The following is a 15,632-nucleotide window of genomic DNA, read 5'->3' as shown; positions in this document are numbered from 1 at the left end:
TCATTCGTTGACATCTATGCTGATGACACGACCATCTACGGCAACACATCAAAGGCTGTAAATGACAAAGTTCTCTCTGATTCCCTCTCCTCTGATCTCGAGCGCGTGGTTCAGTGGGAGAAGACGTGGCTGGTTGCCTTTAATGCATCAAAAACTCCTATCCTTACATCATCAACGCTCTGATCCCCATCTGGCATCAATTGTGATGGATGGCTCTCGTCTGGGTGAGGCCCCGTGTTTTGACAAGCTTCTGGGTTTGACCTTTACTCCTGATCTGAAATGGAACACGTACATCAAGTCTGTTGGCAAGGTCGCTGGAAAGATGGTGGGATCCTTCTACCGCTCCAGAAGATATCTCACTACTGATGCAATTCTCTATCTATATAAAAGCCAAGTACGTCCAAGGATGGAATACTGTTGGCATATCTGGGCAGGAGCTGCTAAAAACAGCCTATCCGACCTTGACAGAGTACAAAATAGACTTCGTGGCTTAGTGAGGGATGCCCTTTTCTCTACCCTGCAACCTCTCTCCCACAGAAGAGACGTTGCGAGCCTATCCTTTTAATTTTTTAACGTTATTTCCATGGCAGGTGCTCGTCTGAACTCGAATTTCTGGTCCCCCCTCGCCAATCTTTCACGAAAAACACCCGTCTCGCTGAATCCATTGTGAAAAATTTCCCCCACTCTATATCTGTGCCTAAATCAAAACGCGGGTTCCATGAGCAAAGCTTCTTTCTTAGAACTGCACGCCTGCTTCCCACCTGACTACAACTTTGATGTGTTCAAGTCCAACGCTAACAAATTCCTAAATAACCGCCCCCTTAAGTAAACACTTCATCAAATCTCCACACTAACGTAATGTACTTGCAATAACCCTTATCCCTGAGTGGCTTCCGGGCCTTGATAAGTGGTGATCACTGTGTAAAAAAAATATATGTATATACAAATATATATATATATATATATATATATATATATATATATAAAGGGTGAGAGATTAATAATTGTGAAGTTTTCAAAGGAGGAAACATATCAAAATCATATTCATATGTATGATCGTTTTTGGAACAATTCATTTTAAGCTTGCCAACGCCAGTAGATTTTAAATTACTTATTTTGTATTTTATTTAATCTTCGCCAAATGGACGGTGTTAATAAAATAAATGGGCGTGCAAGGATTGAACCTGCAACCTCTAGATTCTCTCGTTTCGCTAGGCATGACTGGGTAAGAATTATGTTTAATTTTATTTTTAATAAAACACAGATGATTCAACCTTTCGTACAACAAAGTATTAGCCGAGCTTGTCAGTATATGTATTTATATTGTATTTATATTTCTTTCAAACAGATTGTGCCCCGATGTGGTTCGGAGAGTTTTGCGAGCAGGAATGCAACTGTTTGAACCAAACTGAAGTCTGCAATCAATTTACGGGACGTTGTACAAGCGGCTGTCCGGAGGGAAAATACGGACCAAACTGCAAAGAAGGTATAAATGGTTTCTTTTGTGGGTTTCTACCATTAAGCGAGATCTTTGTTCATCATATTACACAGCACCAATGTCATAATTTACTTGTCGAACTTAGAAATCATTCTACTGAACTCAGGTTTCTGTACAAAATTTCGAACGGAAACTTTCAATTAACGGACGAGGTAAGCATACTATTGCTTAATCAGACATGACTGGGTAGAAGTATTGTTTCATTATATTCTTAGTATCGCATAGGATTGAATCTTCAACATCTAACAGACTATCATTAAGAATTGATTATAACTTAGCACTTAAACCTAAACGTACATTCCATGAACAAAGTTTCTTTCTTAGAACTGCACGCCTATGGAACTCTCTTCTATTTCCCTGCTTTCCAACTGACTACACTATGGTCGTCTTCAAGTCCAACATGAACAAATTCTTGATGAGCCGTCCCTTAAGTAATCCAATTTTTCAAATGTTCACTACTAATGATTATTATGATATTGTCCCATTGACTACTGTACACTCAATAACCCTTATACTCGGGTGGCCTCCAGGCTTGATAATGTGACTCCTTTGCGAAAAAGAAACAACTATCCGTTACGCCATAAGTCTTGCGGATGTTAAAAGTCTAATCCTCAGTATCAGCGATATTAAAATAACAATTACGAATTGCTTATGATTTTTACTATAGCTGACGGAACGAGAGCATGTTGTACTTGGATTTAAATAAATGTTTCCGTTCGAAATTCTATGCAGCTTCTTGAGTTAGAAACGACTGGAAACAATGTCGAGATAAACAGATATCCTGCATATACCTGACATTCCGAAATAGTCACCCGTTTCGGTATTGACCAGTCTAAATGTCTATTAACTTCGACAATCTAACAGGAACCGGTGTGTTCCTGATTATGCCGTCATCTTTGCCCTCGTTATACATAAAGTTTTTAAAGAGACTTCAGGAGACTTCAGATTAAATTTCATACAACCTTGTGCAATTTTACTTTTTTCTTCTTCCTCTATTTCAGTTGTGCCAGAAATTATATCAACAGAAACGTCCACAAAAGGTAAGGAGCATAAAATATACTGAAGACAATCCTTACAATTTTTTTACGTATTAAGTTGGTTAAAAATTTTGTCTGTTTGTTTAATGTCATCTTTCTTGACTTCTAAAGATTGTTTTATGTTTCTAATCTTCAAATCCTGTGTTTGGTGGAGCGAGTTTGTTAACATGAATGTGGTATAAGGATTCAGCAGAAGAGTTTTTGCGAGGTGCTTTCAATAAGTTTCCAGATATTCTTGTAGAGGCATTTAAAATTGTTGTACACTCTTGAAAATTCAGTATGTTATTGCGATACATATTATGAGATGACTGACCAATTTTTATGATTTCAGGTTTAAATGAACAGTTACAGCAGGAATTGGAATGCGCCCTACTAAAGCCTGGTTGTTACAGCTGGTAAATTCCAAAACTGCAATCTGGATGTAAGGGCATTTGAAAGAACGATATGTAATAAAATTTTGTTTTAAACTTTGTGATAGACATAGAGAGGACCTACCTCAGAAACGGGTGAGAATCTGTCTCAGCAGCTGAAAGACAGAAAAAGAAAAAAACAAAGAGGCCCAAGATGGCGGCTGTTGTCTTTTAAAGCCTCCGGTCATGCGTAGATCTCCAGCAGTCTCGTGTGGTATATGCAAATTGGATGTGCCCGAAACATTATAAAAGGCAAGTCGCTGGGAGGAGTGATAGAAGCGTTTAAGACATGCGAATATAGAACGTCGACATGTGTCTCGTGTTGTGAACCATGAACTCGACTTGTGACTAGTAAACCTCTGCTTGACGTTTTAACCAAAAAGTTTTGTTGCTTTTCTTTAGACAAAGACTTTGATACAAACTTGAATAATGCCTCGGAAACGTATGAAATGCTTTTGCACCATCTTGACGGAATCGAACATCAGTTTCGAGTGGCATGAAAGATTCAACGATGAACGATGTGGGAGTAAAGACGTCAGAACACCAGAGTTGATTGGTCAAATAAGGAATTGCATGGATAAGCACAGTCGGGTGTCTATATCTATAGAGACAATAAGTGCATAATCTTATGTCAGTGTGGAAACTGTAACACACAATTATTCGCGAGGAACTGAAGATGCGGAAGATTTCTACGAATACATCACTTCATAACTTCATCCTTGTCCCAAACTACTTGATCAATCAAGTTCCTCGCCCTATCTATAATCCATACCTTGCGCCCCGTTTCTTTTTGTTATTCCCTAAGCTCAAGAAAAGCTTAGCGGCTGTTGTGATATAATTAAGGAAATGAAAGAGGCTGTGAAGAGGGTCATTGACATGTTCACACAAAAAAAATTCCATGGAGCCTTCCAAAAGTTGTTGGAACGGTACAAATGCATTGCAATCGGAGGAGATTACTTCGTAGGGGACTAAAGTTTCATGTGTATACTACTAATAAAAGTGCCCATACGAAAAAAGTCTGGATACTTATTGAAGGCACGTCTGATATCTTTGTATTTATGGCCATAAAATGGAAGATAAAGTAGACCACTATAGATATCTGATGTTTTCTTTTTACTGCAGAAAAGTTTTTTAAAAAGCAAAAAACTGCATAAACTTGATCATTTTCTAAACTTGATGATTGGGTTTCTATTTTTAAAAACGAGCAAACTGTTGTGGCCAACTCAGTAATTATTAGGACTCTATACTATAATATGCTAAAGCGAGCTTATGTTTGCACTAGGTTTTTACTCTTCATTCGCTTTTTTTTTTTAAATGAAATTGCCTGATTGCCGAAAATGGAACGAAAAAATAATATTGTTTTTATGTCTATCTGATGACGTTGATGTAGCGAACCTGAAGTCGAATTAAAGTACATTTTTGTCCTTCAGACAACCATCAAAATATAGTATTTTTTGTTAAAAATGATTCAATATGGTCGGTTCTATGTTCACGTCAGATGTCCATAGTAACATGTAAGAAACTTCTACAAGGGTTTTGGAGATTGATATCCATAATGCTAGATATTCTGAAGTTGCATTAACCAGAAAAATTCAATAAATTTCAACTTGAACAAAGGTGGTGGAATAATATCGGTAGTCGTCCGTGTTCGCACTGAACGTTTGTAGAATGTACGACAATGATATACAATTATTTGCTGGAATCAATTGCTATTTACATCAATAACAACACTCTGTGTAATGAAAATCAATATGGAGTTCGTCCTACAATATGAACAACTGATGTGCTGATTGTAATATTGTACGGGATTCGGTTCTAGAGCGATAACCGTTGACATAGCAAAGGCCTTCGATAAGATTGGTAAAAATTGTAAACTATGGAATATTTTTAAATATCGTTTAAACTGTTGCTGGGAAAAATTTTGGTATTATATTATCCGAAAATGAGATGGGATTAATATTTATATTTCCTCTTAACTTCATATTACATTGATATTATACTAGCGACACCCGTGAAAATTCCACAGCTGTATTTTTATATATTGCTTCCTTGGTTTCTATCGGCGTCCGGCGCGAACACATACCACACAATATTATTGTTCCATGTTTATTCCAACTGAATCATATTTATCTAAGCACCATGGTTAATGTAGTTTTAGAATACATCTGATTATTTAAAGAAGTTTCTCTGTAACAGAGCGCATATAAACACGAGTGAGAAAATCAGCAGCAGCTGTAAGGTAGCTGGTTTTGGGAAAATATTAGCAGCAGTCACCGTCTTAGCACATATGTAAATGAGCAAGTGTATGCCAGCTTCCGTCTCAAGAAAAATGAGAAAAATACACCACATGGCCAAGAAAGAAGAAAAGTGCGCGCTGGATAAGATGACTGTACATTCTTGGGTGAGGAAGTGCTGACTAGCGCCAGCGCGAGGTGACGAGGAAAAAAAACTTTTTAAAAGTAAATGTGTGTGTGTGTGTGTGTGTGTGTGTGTGTGTGTGTGTGTGTGTGTGTGTGTGTGTGTGTGTGTGTGTGTGTGTGTGTGTGTGAAAACAAAATAAATGTACTTCATTTTCACTTTTAAAAAAATGCCGAGTCGGATTTTTATTTCTTTCCTATTATTATTTGTTTTTATCTTAAGCGTTATTCTCACAACGCTTTACTGATGTAACCTCTGACCTTTTCCAATTGTATTTGGACAAACTCGAGCATCTTTCTGTCTCATTCGGGGATCTGCACGGAATTTTGAACGCATCCGTTCATTTAATCGACGAGGATCGCATATTCTCGTTCCATCAGGCATCACTAGGTAGACTCCTAAGTAATTTACAATCGTATTTTGAGTATCGTTCGCACTTAGGATTAAAACGTCCACCCCCATAAGTTCGACAAAAGAACCTAAAGTAGATTGGGGGTGACATCGACTGAAACATTGGGAAAATCACACACAAGACCAGAATAATCCAAACAATCCCCAGTTTCCATCCTCATCACAAAATCCAGAAACGTAATAAGGTTTTCTTGTTTTATTCTTTGCAGTTGATGTGACGACATCGTTTACGGAGATGATGAATGAAACTTCACCCCAGCGCTATACGAACGGTAAGAATTTAAAATATTTCTCGGTAAACACGTGGAAGAGTTAATTTGCTAAGCAAGAAAAAGCACAATACTTAGTTTGGTACTTATGCAGAATAAGAACTGTACTATCGACGGAATTATCTGGGCAATTTGCGTTTGCAGAAGTGCCGAATAAACGTGTCGTAACTTTTTTTGCGCATATGCTGGCCAATTATAATACTAGTATAAGACAATTAATTATAATTAGATAATCCAATGAAAAAATCATTGTAAAAGTAAAAACAATATTCGTTTTGTTGTTACAAAGAAAATAGAATGAATAATTTGGGGGAAATTTTACGAAACATTAAGAAAATTAAAATCCAAACCAAGAAAAAAGAAAATATTAATTATAATTTCATCAATAAATATTATTTTGGAATAAGAAATAACTATTAGGAAAAAAGGTTTTCCTTGTTCTTTTATATATTTTTTGTTCTAATCAAAATAAATATTTGTTTTTACATACATAATAAACAAATGATAGCAAAACTAGTTTCTTAAAAGACGTTGGCTGTTGTGATTTCACTGGCTCAGCGTTTCGGTAGCTTTCGTTATTTTACGTAAAATGTTCTGAACATGAAAGCATGGTTCTTCTTCTGCATAGGTACACATAATTTATTTTAAACGCATTAGAACAACATTCCCGATCTAGCCCACTTTATTTTTTATGTTAATTGCTGTGTCTTAAAAGAACAAAAAATAAGACAACAAAGACTGATGATCAGTATGCAAGTCCACTAGACATTTTTCTCACAACTTGCCCCGAGCTATGTTCATCTTCCGTTCTGTCCTGGGATGTCTGGTACCCCTTATTGTCTCAGTTAAGATAAAAACAAAATGTAAGTTTTCCATATCCAGATCGATACTCTATGGTTGACTGGGATAACTTCCGTACATTTATATAAGATCTATCTCTGCGTTTATTGTTAAAAAGAAAACGTGTCCTCCATAGTATCAGACCTGACGAAATAGTAAATTGTAGGTATAGACCACTTCATAACCTCCAAAACATCCAGCAAAATCCTCACAGCTAGCCGTGGTTCTCTCCAGAGTGTATTGCTGCCATTGCGCACAGAAATCACTATTGTCATTGCTTCCAACGTAATAGATGTACTGAGATTAAAGCCGCCTTCAGGACTGCCAGCAATCACTGTGAAAGAGTAATGAAGAGTGTGAGAAAGTCGTATGCTCCGTTTGTCAAGTCGAAAGTTGCTTAGCAGTGGCTTAATTCCCACGAATTTTGGCAAATAACAAACAGTCCTTAATAGAAGTGTGTGCTCTATCCCAACCACCATCAATGAACCTGAGGTAATCTCGTTAGCATCAGGCAAAGCCAAATTCTTTGCCAAGAACTTTGAAGCTAATTCTACCCTATGTGATCAGGGCTGCCAACCCCTTGTATTTCCACCTGTGTATGAAAACACGCTCTCCAATTTACAAATATCTGTGCGTGATGTCGCCAAGCTGATCAAGAACCTTAATTACAGTAAAGCAACTGGTTCTGACAGCATTCTTATTATAGTGCTCAAAAAGCTTCAACCAGAACTAGCTCCCATACTTACAAAGCGGTTTAAGCGTTGTCTTAAGAATTGCTTCCCAACACCCTAGAAAATCTCATCAGTATGCTCTGTATTAAAGAATTCAGGTGATCGGCCATCTCTCTCTCAATATTGACCAATCAGTCTCATGTGCGTCATGAGTAAGTTCCTGGAATTTGTGCTAAATAGAGAAGTAGTCAACAACCTCAGCAAAAATAATCGCCTCAGTGACATGAAATATGGTTTCCGTCCTGCTAGATCTACAACGTATGTGCTAACAGTTATATCATAGGATTAGCGAATTTCTCAACAGAGGCTTCCTTTCTAGGGCAATTGCTCTTGACATATTAAGGGCCTTTGATAGGGTATGGCATAAAGGCCTACTTCACAATGTCTCCAGCTACAGTATAGCTGGAAATGTCTTTTCATTTATTAAATCATTTCTCTCTGATAGGTTCATAAGAGTAGTGATTGATGGGCAAAAATCAGAATCCCACAGAATTAATACTGGAGTCCCTAAGGGGCCCATCGTGAGTCCATCTCTCTTCCTGATCTACATCAATGATCTCTCACATCACATCCTAAGATCATTCGTAGACATTTATGTTAACGACACTACCATCTATGACAGCACTTCAAAGGCCATAAACAACCAAATTCTCTCTGATTCTCTCTCCTCTGATCTTGATCATGTGGTACAATGGGGAAAGAGTTGGCTGGTTACTTTTAATGTATCTAAAACCAAGCTTCTATCTTTACATCATCAACGCTCTTATCCCTGTCTGGCACCAATTGAAATTAATAGCTCGCGTCTTGGGGAGGCTGCGGGTTTTGACAAGCTTCTAAGTCTAACCTTAATTCCTGATTTGAGATGAAACACGTATGTCACATCCGTTGCCAAAGCTGCTGGAAAGTGCTCATAATTCATATTTGGCAACTTATTTCTTTTCCTCCCTCCTAGTACTCCGCTGATTCAGTGAATGTATAGCACACGTGGTATGGCATAGTTGTATCTCAGTTTTCCTTGAAGGTAGACATTGCTGTGTCCTTCTGGCGTGTCCAGTCTCTCCAGCTGACTAACGTAGGTATGATTTTATTATTCATATATTGTTGTATTTTTCCACGGGGAATAAAATTTGTAGATATAAGCGCATATTATGTATCATTAATCTACTTTATAATATTTAATAGTAAATGATTATGTTTTGGTATTTTCCTTATTATAAGTTTTGATGGGATTGTTATTTTATTTACTATTTTCAATCTTGTAAATATGAGCTTAACTAATGTAATATCTTAAGTTTTCTTTTATAATTTATTTTATTGTACTATTTTATATTAATATCAACAAAGTTCAAGTGATTCAAACTGTTTGACAGGGACTGTAGATAATCCCTGACCCAACAGGATGACTATATTTTACAAAATAATATAAACATTTTTGTATTGGGTGTATAAACACCCCATGGGACTGACCATGCTTGGAACACCCAAGTGACTAACGCAGGGTTAAATAAGAGCTAGAATCTTATAAATAAAATTATTGATTAATCTATCACACGGTGACTTACGTTGCAAGTGAAGCGTTTAATATTATTCTGATATTCTAGCTACAACTGTAGATAATAATACAACAAAACAGTACTCACTTTTTTACTGTTGGGATTACCACTTATCAAGAATAGACCGGAAGTGACATAACTGATAAACGTGAGGATGAACGGCGCCATAAAAACGCGTTTGTCGAAGAAAAGGGATGATTCGAACATTGCCCCAGTTATAACTGATACTAAAGTTGGTCATACTACCCGGTGGATAAAATAAAGAGTTCCGTGCAGATTCCCGAGTTCAACAGAAAGGTTCTCGAGTTCGACAGAAAGATTCTCGAGTTCGACAGAAAGATTCTCGAGAAAGTCGGACTTACACCGATCGTAACGTTATGAAAATAACATTCAAGATGAGAACAGTAGTTCGAATAATCCAAATAAGACGAATTATCAATCCCTATCTCAAAAGTTCTTAAACATTACTTTAAAACATGATTTTGTTTTTGTTATATTGTGAGGTATCAAAAGTGTATATATTCTATAGCTGGGGGGATATGGAAAATTTTTTGTCCCTTTATCGTCCGTAGATCATCTATCTTCAACTGCTTGGTGATGAGATAATGTAATACGTACGAAAACAATAGACGTCACAAATGAGACATACTGGAACTTTAAAATGTGTGATTCTGAGGGACCATACTATAACCATTAATATTTTGTACATGAAAATTTATTCCAGATTGTCTCAGTGCTCCACACTATAACCATTAATATTTTGTACATGAAAATTTATTCCAGATTGTCTCAGTGCTCCTCAGAAGTCTGCGAATTTGTTTCTTCATACTTATTTTTGTCCAGCCATGCTTCCAAGTGCTTCGCAGCTCGTAGGAATGCACGTCTGCACGGTTTACCGACAACTCCTAGACTCTTTAACTCTCATCTTTAACCTGTCAATTCCGGTACGTCATCCGCAAAAGGACGCGTTACATTCATGAGTTCCGGTGACGTAATGTATCCAACAACACGTCTCATTAACGCATGACCTATGGTTATGTATACCAACTTCTCCAAGTCAACCTATCATATATTCTGTTTATATTTATCTAAGCTAGTTTTCTAAACATTTAAGCTAAAACTTATTTTTGCATTCCAGTGACCAATTTTATTTCTTCAAACAATAATTCTTAATATGAACTATTTTAGCAAGATCACTGGCTGTTGTCCGGTCTAATATCCAGCAATTTCTTTTTTCTTCAGACAAGGATCCCTCATCTGAGCATTTGATCACAGCCCTCGCCATGCTATTCGGCATTGCTGTTATAATAATCGGCTTTATGTCATTTTTCTTGGCCAAAAGAACACAGATTCTCAAACGACTTCCGGTTCTACGCTTATAAACGTGAGTAATCTTCAGGTTCCATTTTCTTTTCTTAAGAATCGTTGTGCCTACAAAAACGGCATAAAGTTTAGGTGCGATAAAAATATTTAACTTATGACAAAATAGATTTTTCTTTTTAACTGAAGTCATATTTAAAAACGAAACGGTCTTTACCATTTTTTAAATTACCTCTTCCCTGGCGACTGCAGTAGGTTGCGGAGTCTGTGAACATCAAGGATGTCCACCCTCTCAAGCTTTTCTTACTCTCTGAGAAGAGACAGTTCATCGCTAATTACCTGGAGCGTTCACACCGGGAAATACCGATGGGGCCGTCCAGGCATATTTTTGCTGATCAGAGTGCTCGTCTTCGGAGGTGCTTAGTTTTCAATCCCATTTTCCAACGATTGTGTCACATTTCCCCGCCGTGGATGAGACGTAAATACTTGAAAAAAGCGCTGGTTCTACCAGATCAGACTATCTGAAGATATCCCACACTGTGGAGATTTCTAGATGCAGGAGATCTTTCTACCTTAATAGTTTTTCCCCTCAAACTGCTGGACATTTGAATTTCCTTCTGGTTTCCTGCTTCCTTGACTGTATTGATATGTAGAAATTAGTCATCATCATTATCATCATCATGGTTTTCGAAACTCCTACATGAGGAACCCCTTCCTGTTTTTTCTTCCAGCTTATTGATGACTGTCATTCAGAGGTTGTGCCATAGTCTAGGCACAGCTAGTCGGCGACGATATTTTGCACAAAATTAGGTGTAATATACGACACTTATATTCCCGAATTTAGAGCGGACTAGACTCAACGTTGCTTAGTTTCGATAATCTAGCTGGAACCGATGTGTCGTATACATCAACGATACTAAGAATTAAATTACGAAATAATAAAGATTTTTACTTGATGATGGTTGACGAAACGAGAGTAATCTACCTTCATTGATTAAATATATAAACTTTCTCTTCAAAATTCCATACAGTTGCGAGTTCAACAGAATATCCTTCAAATCAATAACACCAATGTCATTTTTTAAATGTATTCCTTTTAAAGTTGTACTATTTTAGACGACGAGACATCATAATTCGATTTTGTAATAATACATTTTAAAATAAGTAAAGTCAGAATTGTTTTCATTTGTAATGTCTTGTTTTTTTATTTCTTAAGCGTTTTTACATGGGCTGACACATGTGATGAATACGAGTATTCTTTTATAAATTAATGAACTATCTTATTAAGAGTAATGGATAAGTAGAGATCGCGGGGAGATATTTCGCTCTTGGCAAATATCAAAGTTTTTCTTTCAGCTATTACAGTATTATTGGCGATATGTACCGCGCACGTCCCGTAGACAGACTACCGAAAACCATCGTCTCCTGTGATCAAAATATCTGTGACGACCTGCATTATGTCGACTGACGTCTCTTTGTTTTCACTTGTTTTGACCCATTTGATCTCGCCTAACCTTACGCGACGTCACTTCCTGTCTCTTTCGTGGGAACTTGTTGATTTCCCAAACTTGGTGTTATTTCGGTCTGTACTTAGTTCGATCTTTATCAATATTAACACAAACTGATGTAATCGCTAACCAACATAGGACGATCCATAATGTAAAAATCTGAACATCAGATTAATCAGCAATAGTTATCTTTACTGATCAGACGATCTCACTTTTTTAGTGTAAATGAAAGTTGATAACGCATGTACAAACGCTAAACTGCCTTAGCGTATTTTTATATATGTTTTTTTTTGTTTCAATTATAGATTCCTGTGATTGTTTGAAGTTACACATCTCTTATTAACACAAGAAGCCAAACAGAGAGACAACGATGCTAAGCTGATTATGAAGAAGTGTGGGGTGCCGTAGCCAATTGTAGAAAAGAGAAGATCTACATCGAACATGATGAGTCCAATGAATACACTAATTGACTTCATTTGAGAAGCCTCAAATGTGTAAAACGTGAAGTGATAAAGCCGCACTAGAGTTAACATCCGGGAAATCAAAAAATAAAATAAAATAACAAAATATACAATTATAAAAACAAAAATGAACTTTTTTATTAAACGCTGTAAGATCTAATTTTCTACAGGCCTGTATATTTTAAAAGTTCTAAAACAGTTTAGTGTTTTATGTTTCATAATTAGATTTCGTTCAAAACTCTCTCTTTCGGCAAATGAGAGACAATATGGCTGCTTAGTGGTCTGTTGCTGCTGTGGTTTTATTTCTTAAGTGAAGAGTAGAATAAAAACTTGACATTGTACGCGTTAAAAAGGGCAAAAGTTATGACCCGTTGACTTGGAGTGAGAGTATTATGCTAATTGGTGCTTGAATATGGTTAGGTTTGTGCTCATTTTCGCATAAAATACTAATGCTTATTAACCCCTATTAACCCGTAATTGTGCATTAAATGCATAAAACTAAGTTGCACATTCTCATAACAAGCATCCATACAAAATTTCAACTAGATCGCCCAAAAGTTTCTGAGAAATATTCTAGAGTAAATGTAGTATTGTTATGACTATTCTCCATTAATCTATAACGCTGCATCGTACAGATATCGTAATACCTGGTTTGTTGCACTGTACCATACCGAAGACCCATACAAAATTTCAGCTACATCGGCTGAGTAGTTTCCGAGAAAGAGTTAAACGGGCAGACAGGCAACAAAACAGACTTAGTGACATATAATATGGATGACTTACTCTATCACTTACTCGAAATTCGAGTGAAAAGCTCCGTCTCGGACATACGACTTGTAGGATACGTTTCTTTAAATTATTTTTACACCCTTAAGTTATCCAGAAGTAATCAACAACCATCAACCGCCTTTGTTTGGTTTGATAAGACAACTTAAAGATTTTCAAATTAGAGATGAAGAATCATACACTCATTTTCTGTAAATTAAATGTAATCTGGTTGACAGAAAATGAAATATTAATACATTTGGTAAAAGCTATTACTTGTTATTCTTATTCGTTTCTCCACTGTCACCTTTTCTTTAACATTAACCCTGATGTGTATTCAAACAGCTTTATCAGTTAATAATAATAGAAAATATTTTTTCATATTCTGGGTGTTTTTGTCTTCTCATTTTTTTTTTTTTTTTTTTTTTGTCGTCGTCGTCGTCGTCGTCGTCGTCGTCGTCGTCGTCGTCGATTTGTGGTGTGTGATATTGTCTTTCCATAACGGGTGCGTACATCATACAGATTTTTCTTGATTTGCTTTTTTATCATGGGAGTAGAATCGTGGACAAGGATCCAAGTAATTATTGTTGTACAAGACGGTTACTTACCTCTCTTTGATAAACGAGAACAATGTGTTAAAGAAGAATAGAGAAGAAGGTCACATGACTGATATTACGCCGTTCAAAATTATGCACAAAACATTTAAACGTCTATATTACATTTCTCTTAATCTGTCTGTCTCTACATTCCACATTTTTTTTTCGGGAGCTACCGGGCCGATCTTGCTGAAACTTTGTATGAACGTATTTATTATTAGGTGCACTTAAGTACGTATTATGGTATTCGTTCCGTGCACAATTAAGGAGTAATATGGAGTAGTCTTTAATGCAAAAAGGTGCATAATTTACCCAATAATAATGTAATGTATTTCTAGATATACTATGTGTGTGTTATTGCATCCTTACATGTGTGTATCAATAAAAGGTCTATCTTGTGCAATGTGTGTATGGGTGTGCAACGCATACAATAAAACAGTTCATAACCATCAGTGTGTGTAGCTTAGAGACAAAGAACACACTTCTCTCCGTTGTGTCGTCTTCTCTTATCTAAGTTCATCTTCCGTCAAAGGAAACGAACAACAATAGGGTATATATTTGAAATAAATTTCTTTCCATTTATAAAGTTTGCGACGGCTACTGTTTTTGATTCCTACATCGTGTTATGGTCGCATTTCTCCTAGCTTCACAACGCGGAGATGATATCTTCCATGCTCTTGTTCAACTCTGATTCTCAACTCTAAACTAAAACTGTACGTGTCTCTTCCAAAATATCTCATTACTTCATTAGCTCATATAACATATTAGCTCATATAACATATTAGTTCATATAACATATTAACTCATATAACATATTAGCTCATATAACATATTAGTTCATATAACATATTAGCTCATATAACATATTAGTTCATATAACATATTAGCTCATATAACATATTAGCTCATAAAAAATATTAACTCATATAACATATTAGCTCATATAACATATTAGTTCATATAACATATTAGCTCATATAACATATTAGCTCATATAACATATTAGTTCATATAACATATTAGCTCATATAACATATTAGTTCATATAACATATTAGCTCATATAACATATTAGTTCATATAACATATTAGCTCATATAACATATTAGTTCATAAAACATATTAGCTCATATAACATATTAGTTCATATAACATATTAGCTCATATAACATATTAGCTCATATAACATATTAGTTCATATAACATATTAGCTCATATAACATATTATTTCATATAACATATTAGCTCATATAACATATTAGTTCATATAACATATTAGTGCATATAACATATTAGCTCATATAACATATTAGCTCATATAACATATTAGTTCATATAACATATTATTTCATATAACATATTAGCTCATATAACATATTAGTTCATATAACATATTAGCTCATATAACATATTATTTCATATAACATATTATTTCATATAACATATTATTTCATATAACATATTAGCTCATATAACATTAAGATCAGCTGATGGCATCAGTAAATCATTCCATTGTTTATGTTCTAACATTCCGTTTTGGCATTCCCAATGCATTTTAACATAAATAGTTTTATCAGTAAAATTACCTAATTCGCCTTTATTTTCTAAACATTCTGTTTTCTTAACATCAACAACGATCATAATAATCACTCAGTCTACTCGGCTTCCCCCAGTAGTGCTCTATAAAATACATATTAAACCATTAATTTTGCATAAAATGCTTGATTCTAAGTCAACATGCTATAACTTTTGCTCATTTTTTAACAGGCAAAAATGTCAATTGGTATGTGTATTCGTATTATTTTCTTCAACAGAA

General features: G+C 35.6%; 1 protein-coding gene across 1 annotated transcript in view; it reads left to right on the top strand.

Moving 5' to 3' along the window:
* LOC145296647 (uncharacterized) overlaps positions 1 to 12,584 on the top strand; it is an 83,656-nt gene extending 71,072 nt beyond the window's left edge. Inside the window, exons 6-10 of the mRNA XM_080142577.1 lie at positions 1,349 to 1,486; positions 2,500 to 2,538; positions 5,984 to 6,046; positions 10,410 to 10,551; positions 12,301 to 12,584. Coding sequence (XP_079998703.1) covers positions 1,349 to 1,486; positions 2,500 to 2,538; positions 5,984 to 6,046; positions 10,410 to 10,549 — 380 coding nt within the window. The 3' untranslated portion in view covers positions 10,550 to 10,551; positions 12,301 to 12,584. The remainder of the gene's footprint in view (positions 1 to 1,348; positions 1,487 to 2,499; positions 2,539 to 5,983; positions 6,047 to 10,409; positions 10,552 to 12,300) is intronic.
* Positions 12,585 to 15,632: the final 3,048 nt, after the last annotated feature.

This window comes from Euprymna scolopes, chromosome 17 (genome assembly GCF_053919585.1).
Source record: "Euprymna scolopes isolate OS-2025 chromosome 17, ASM5391958v1, whole genome shotgun sequence".
NCBI classification, from domain to species: Eukaryota; Metazoa; Mollusca; class Cephalopoda; order Sepiida; family Sepiolidae; genus Euprymna; species Euprymna scolopes.
The sequence above is the reverse complement of the archived record's forward strand: the minus strand, read 5'-3'. Positions and strand labels throughout refer to the sequence as shown.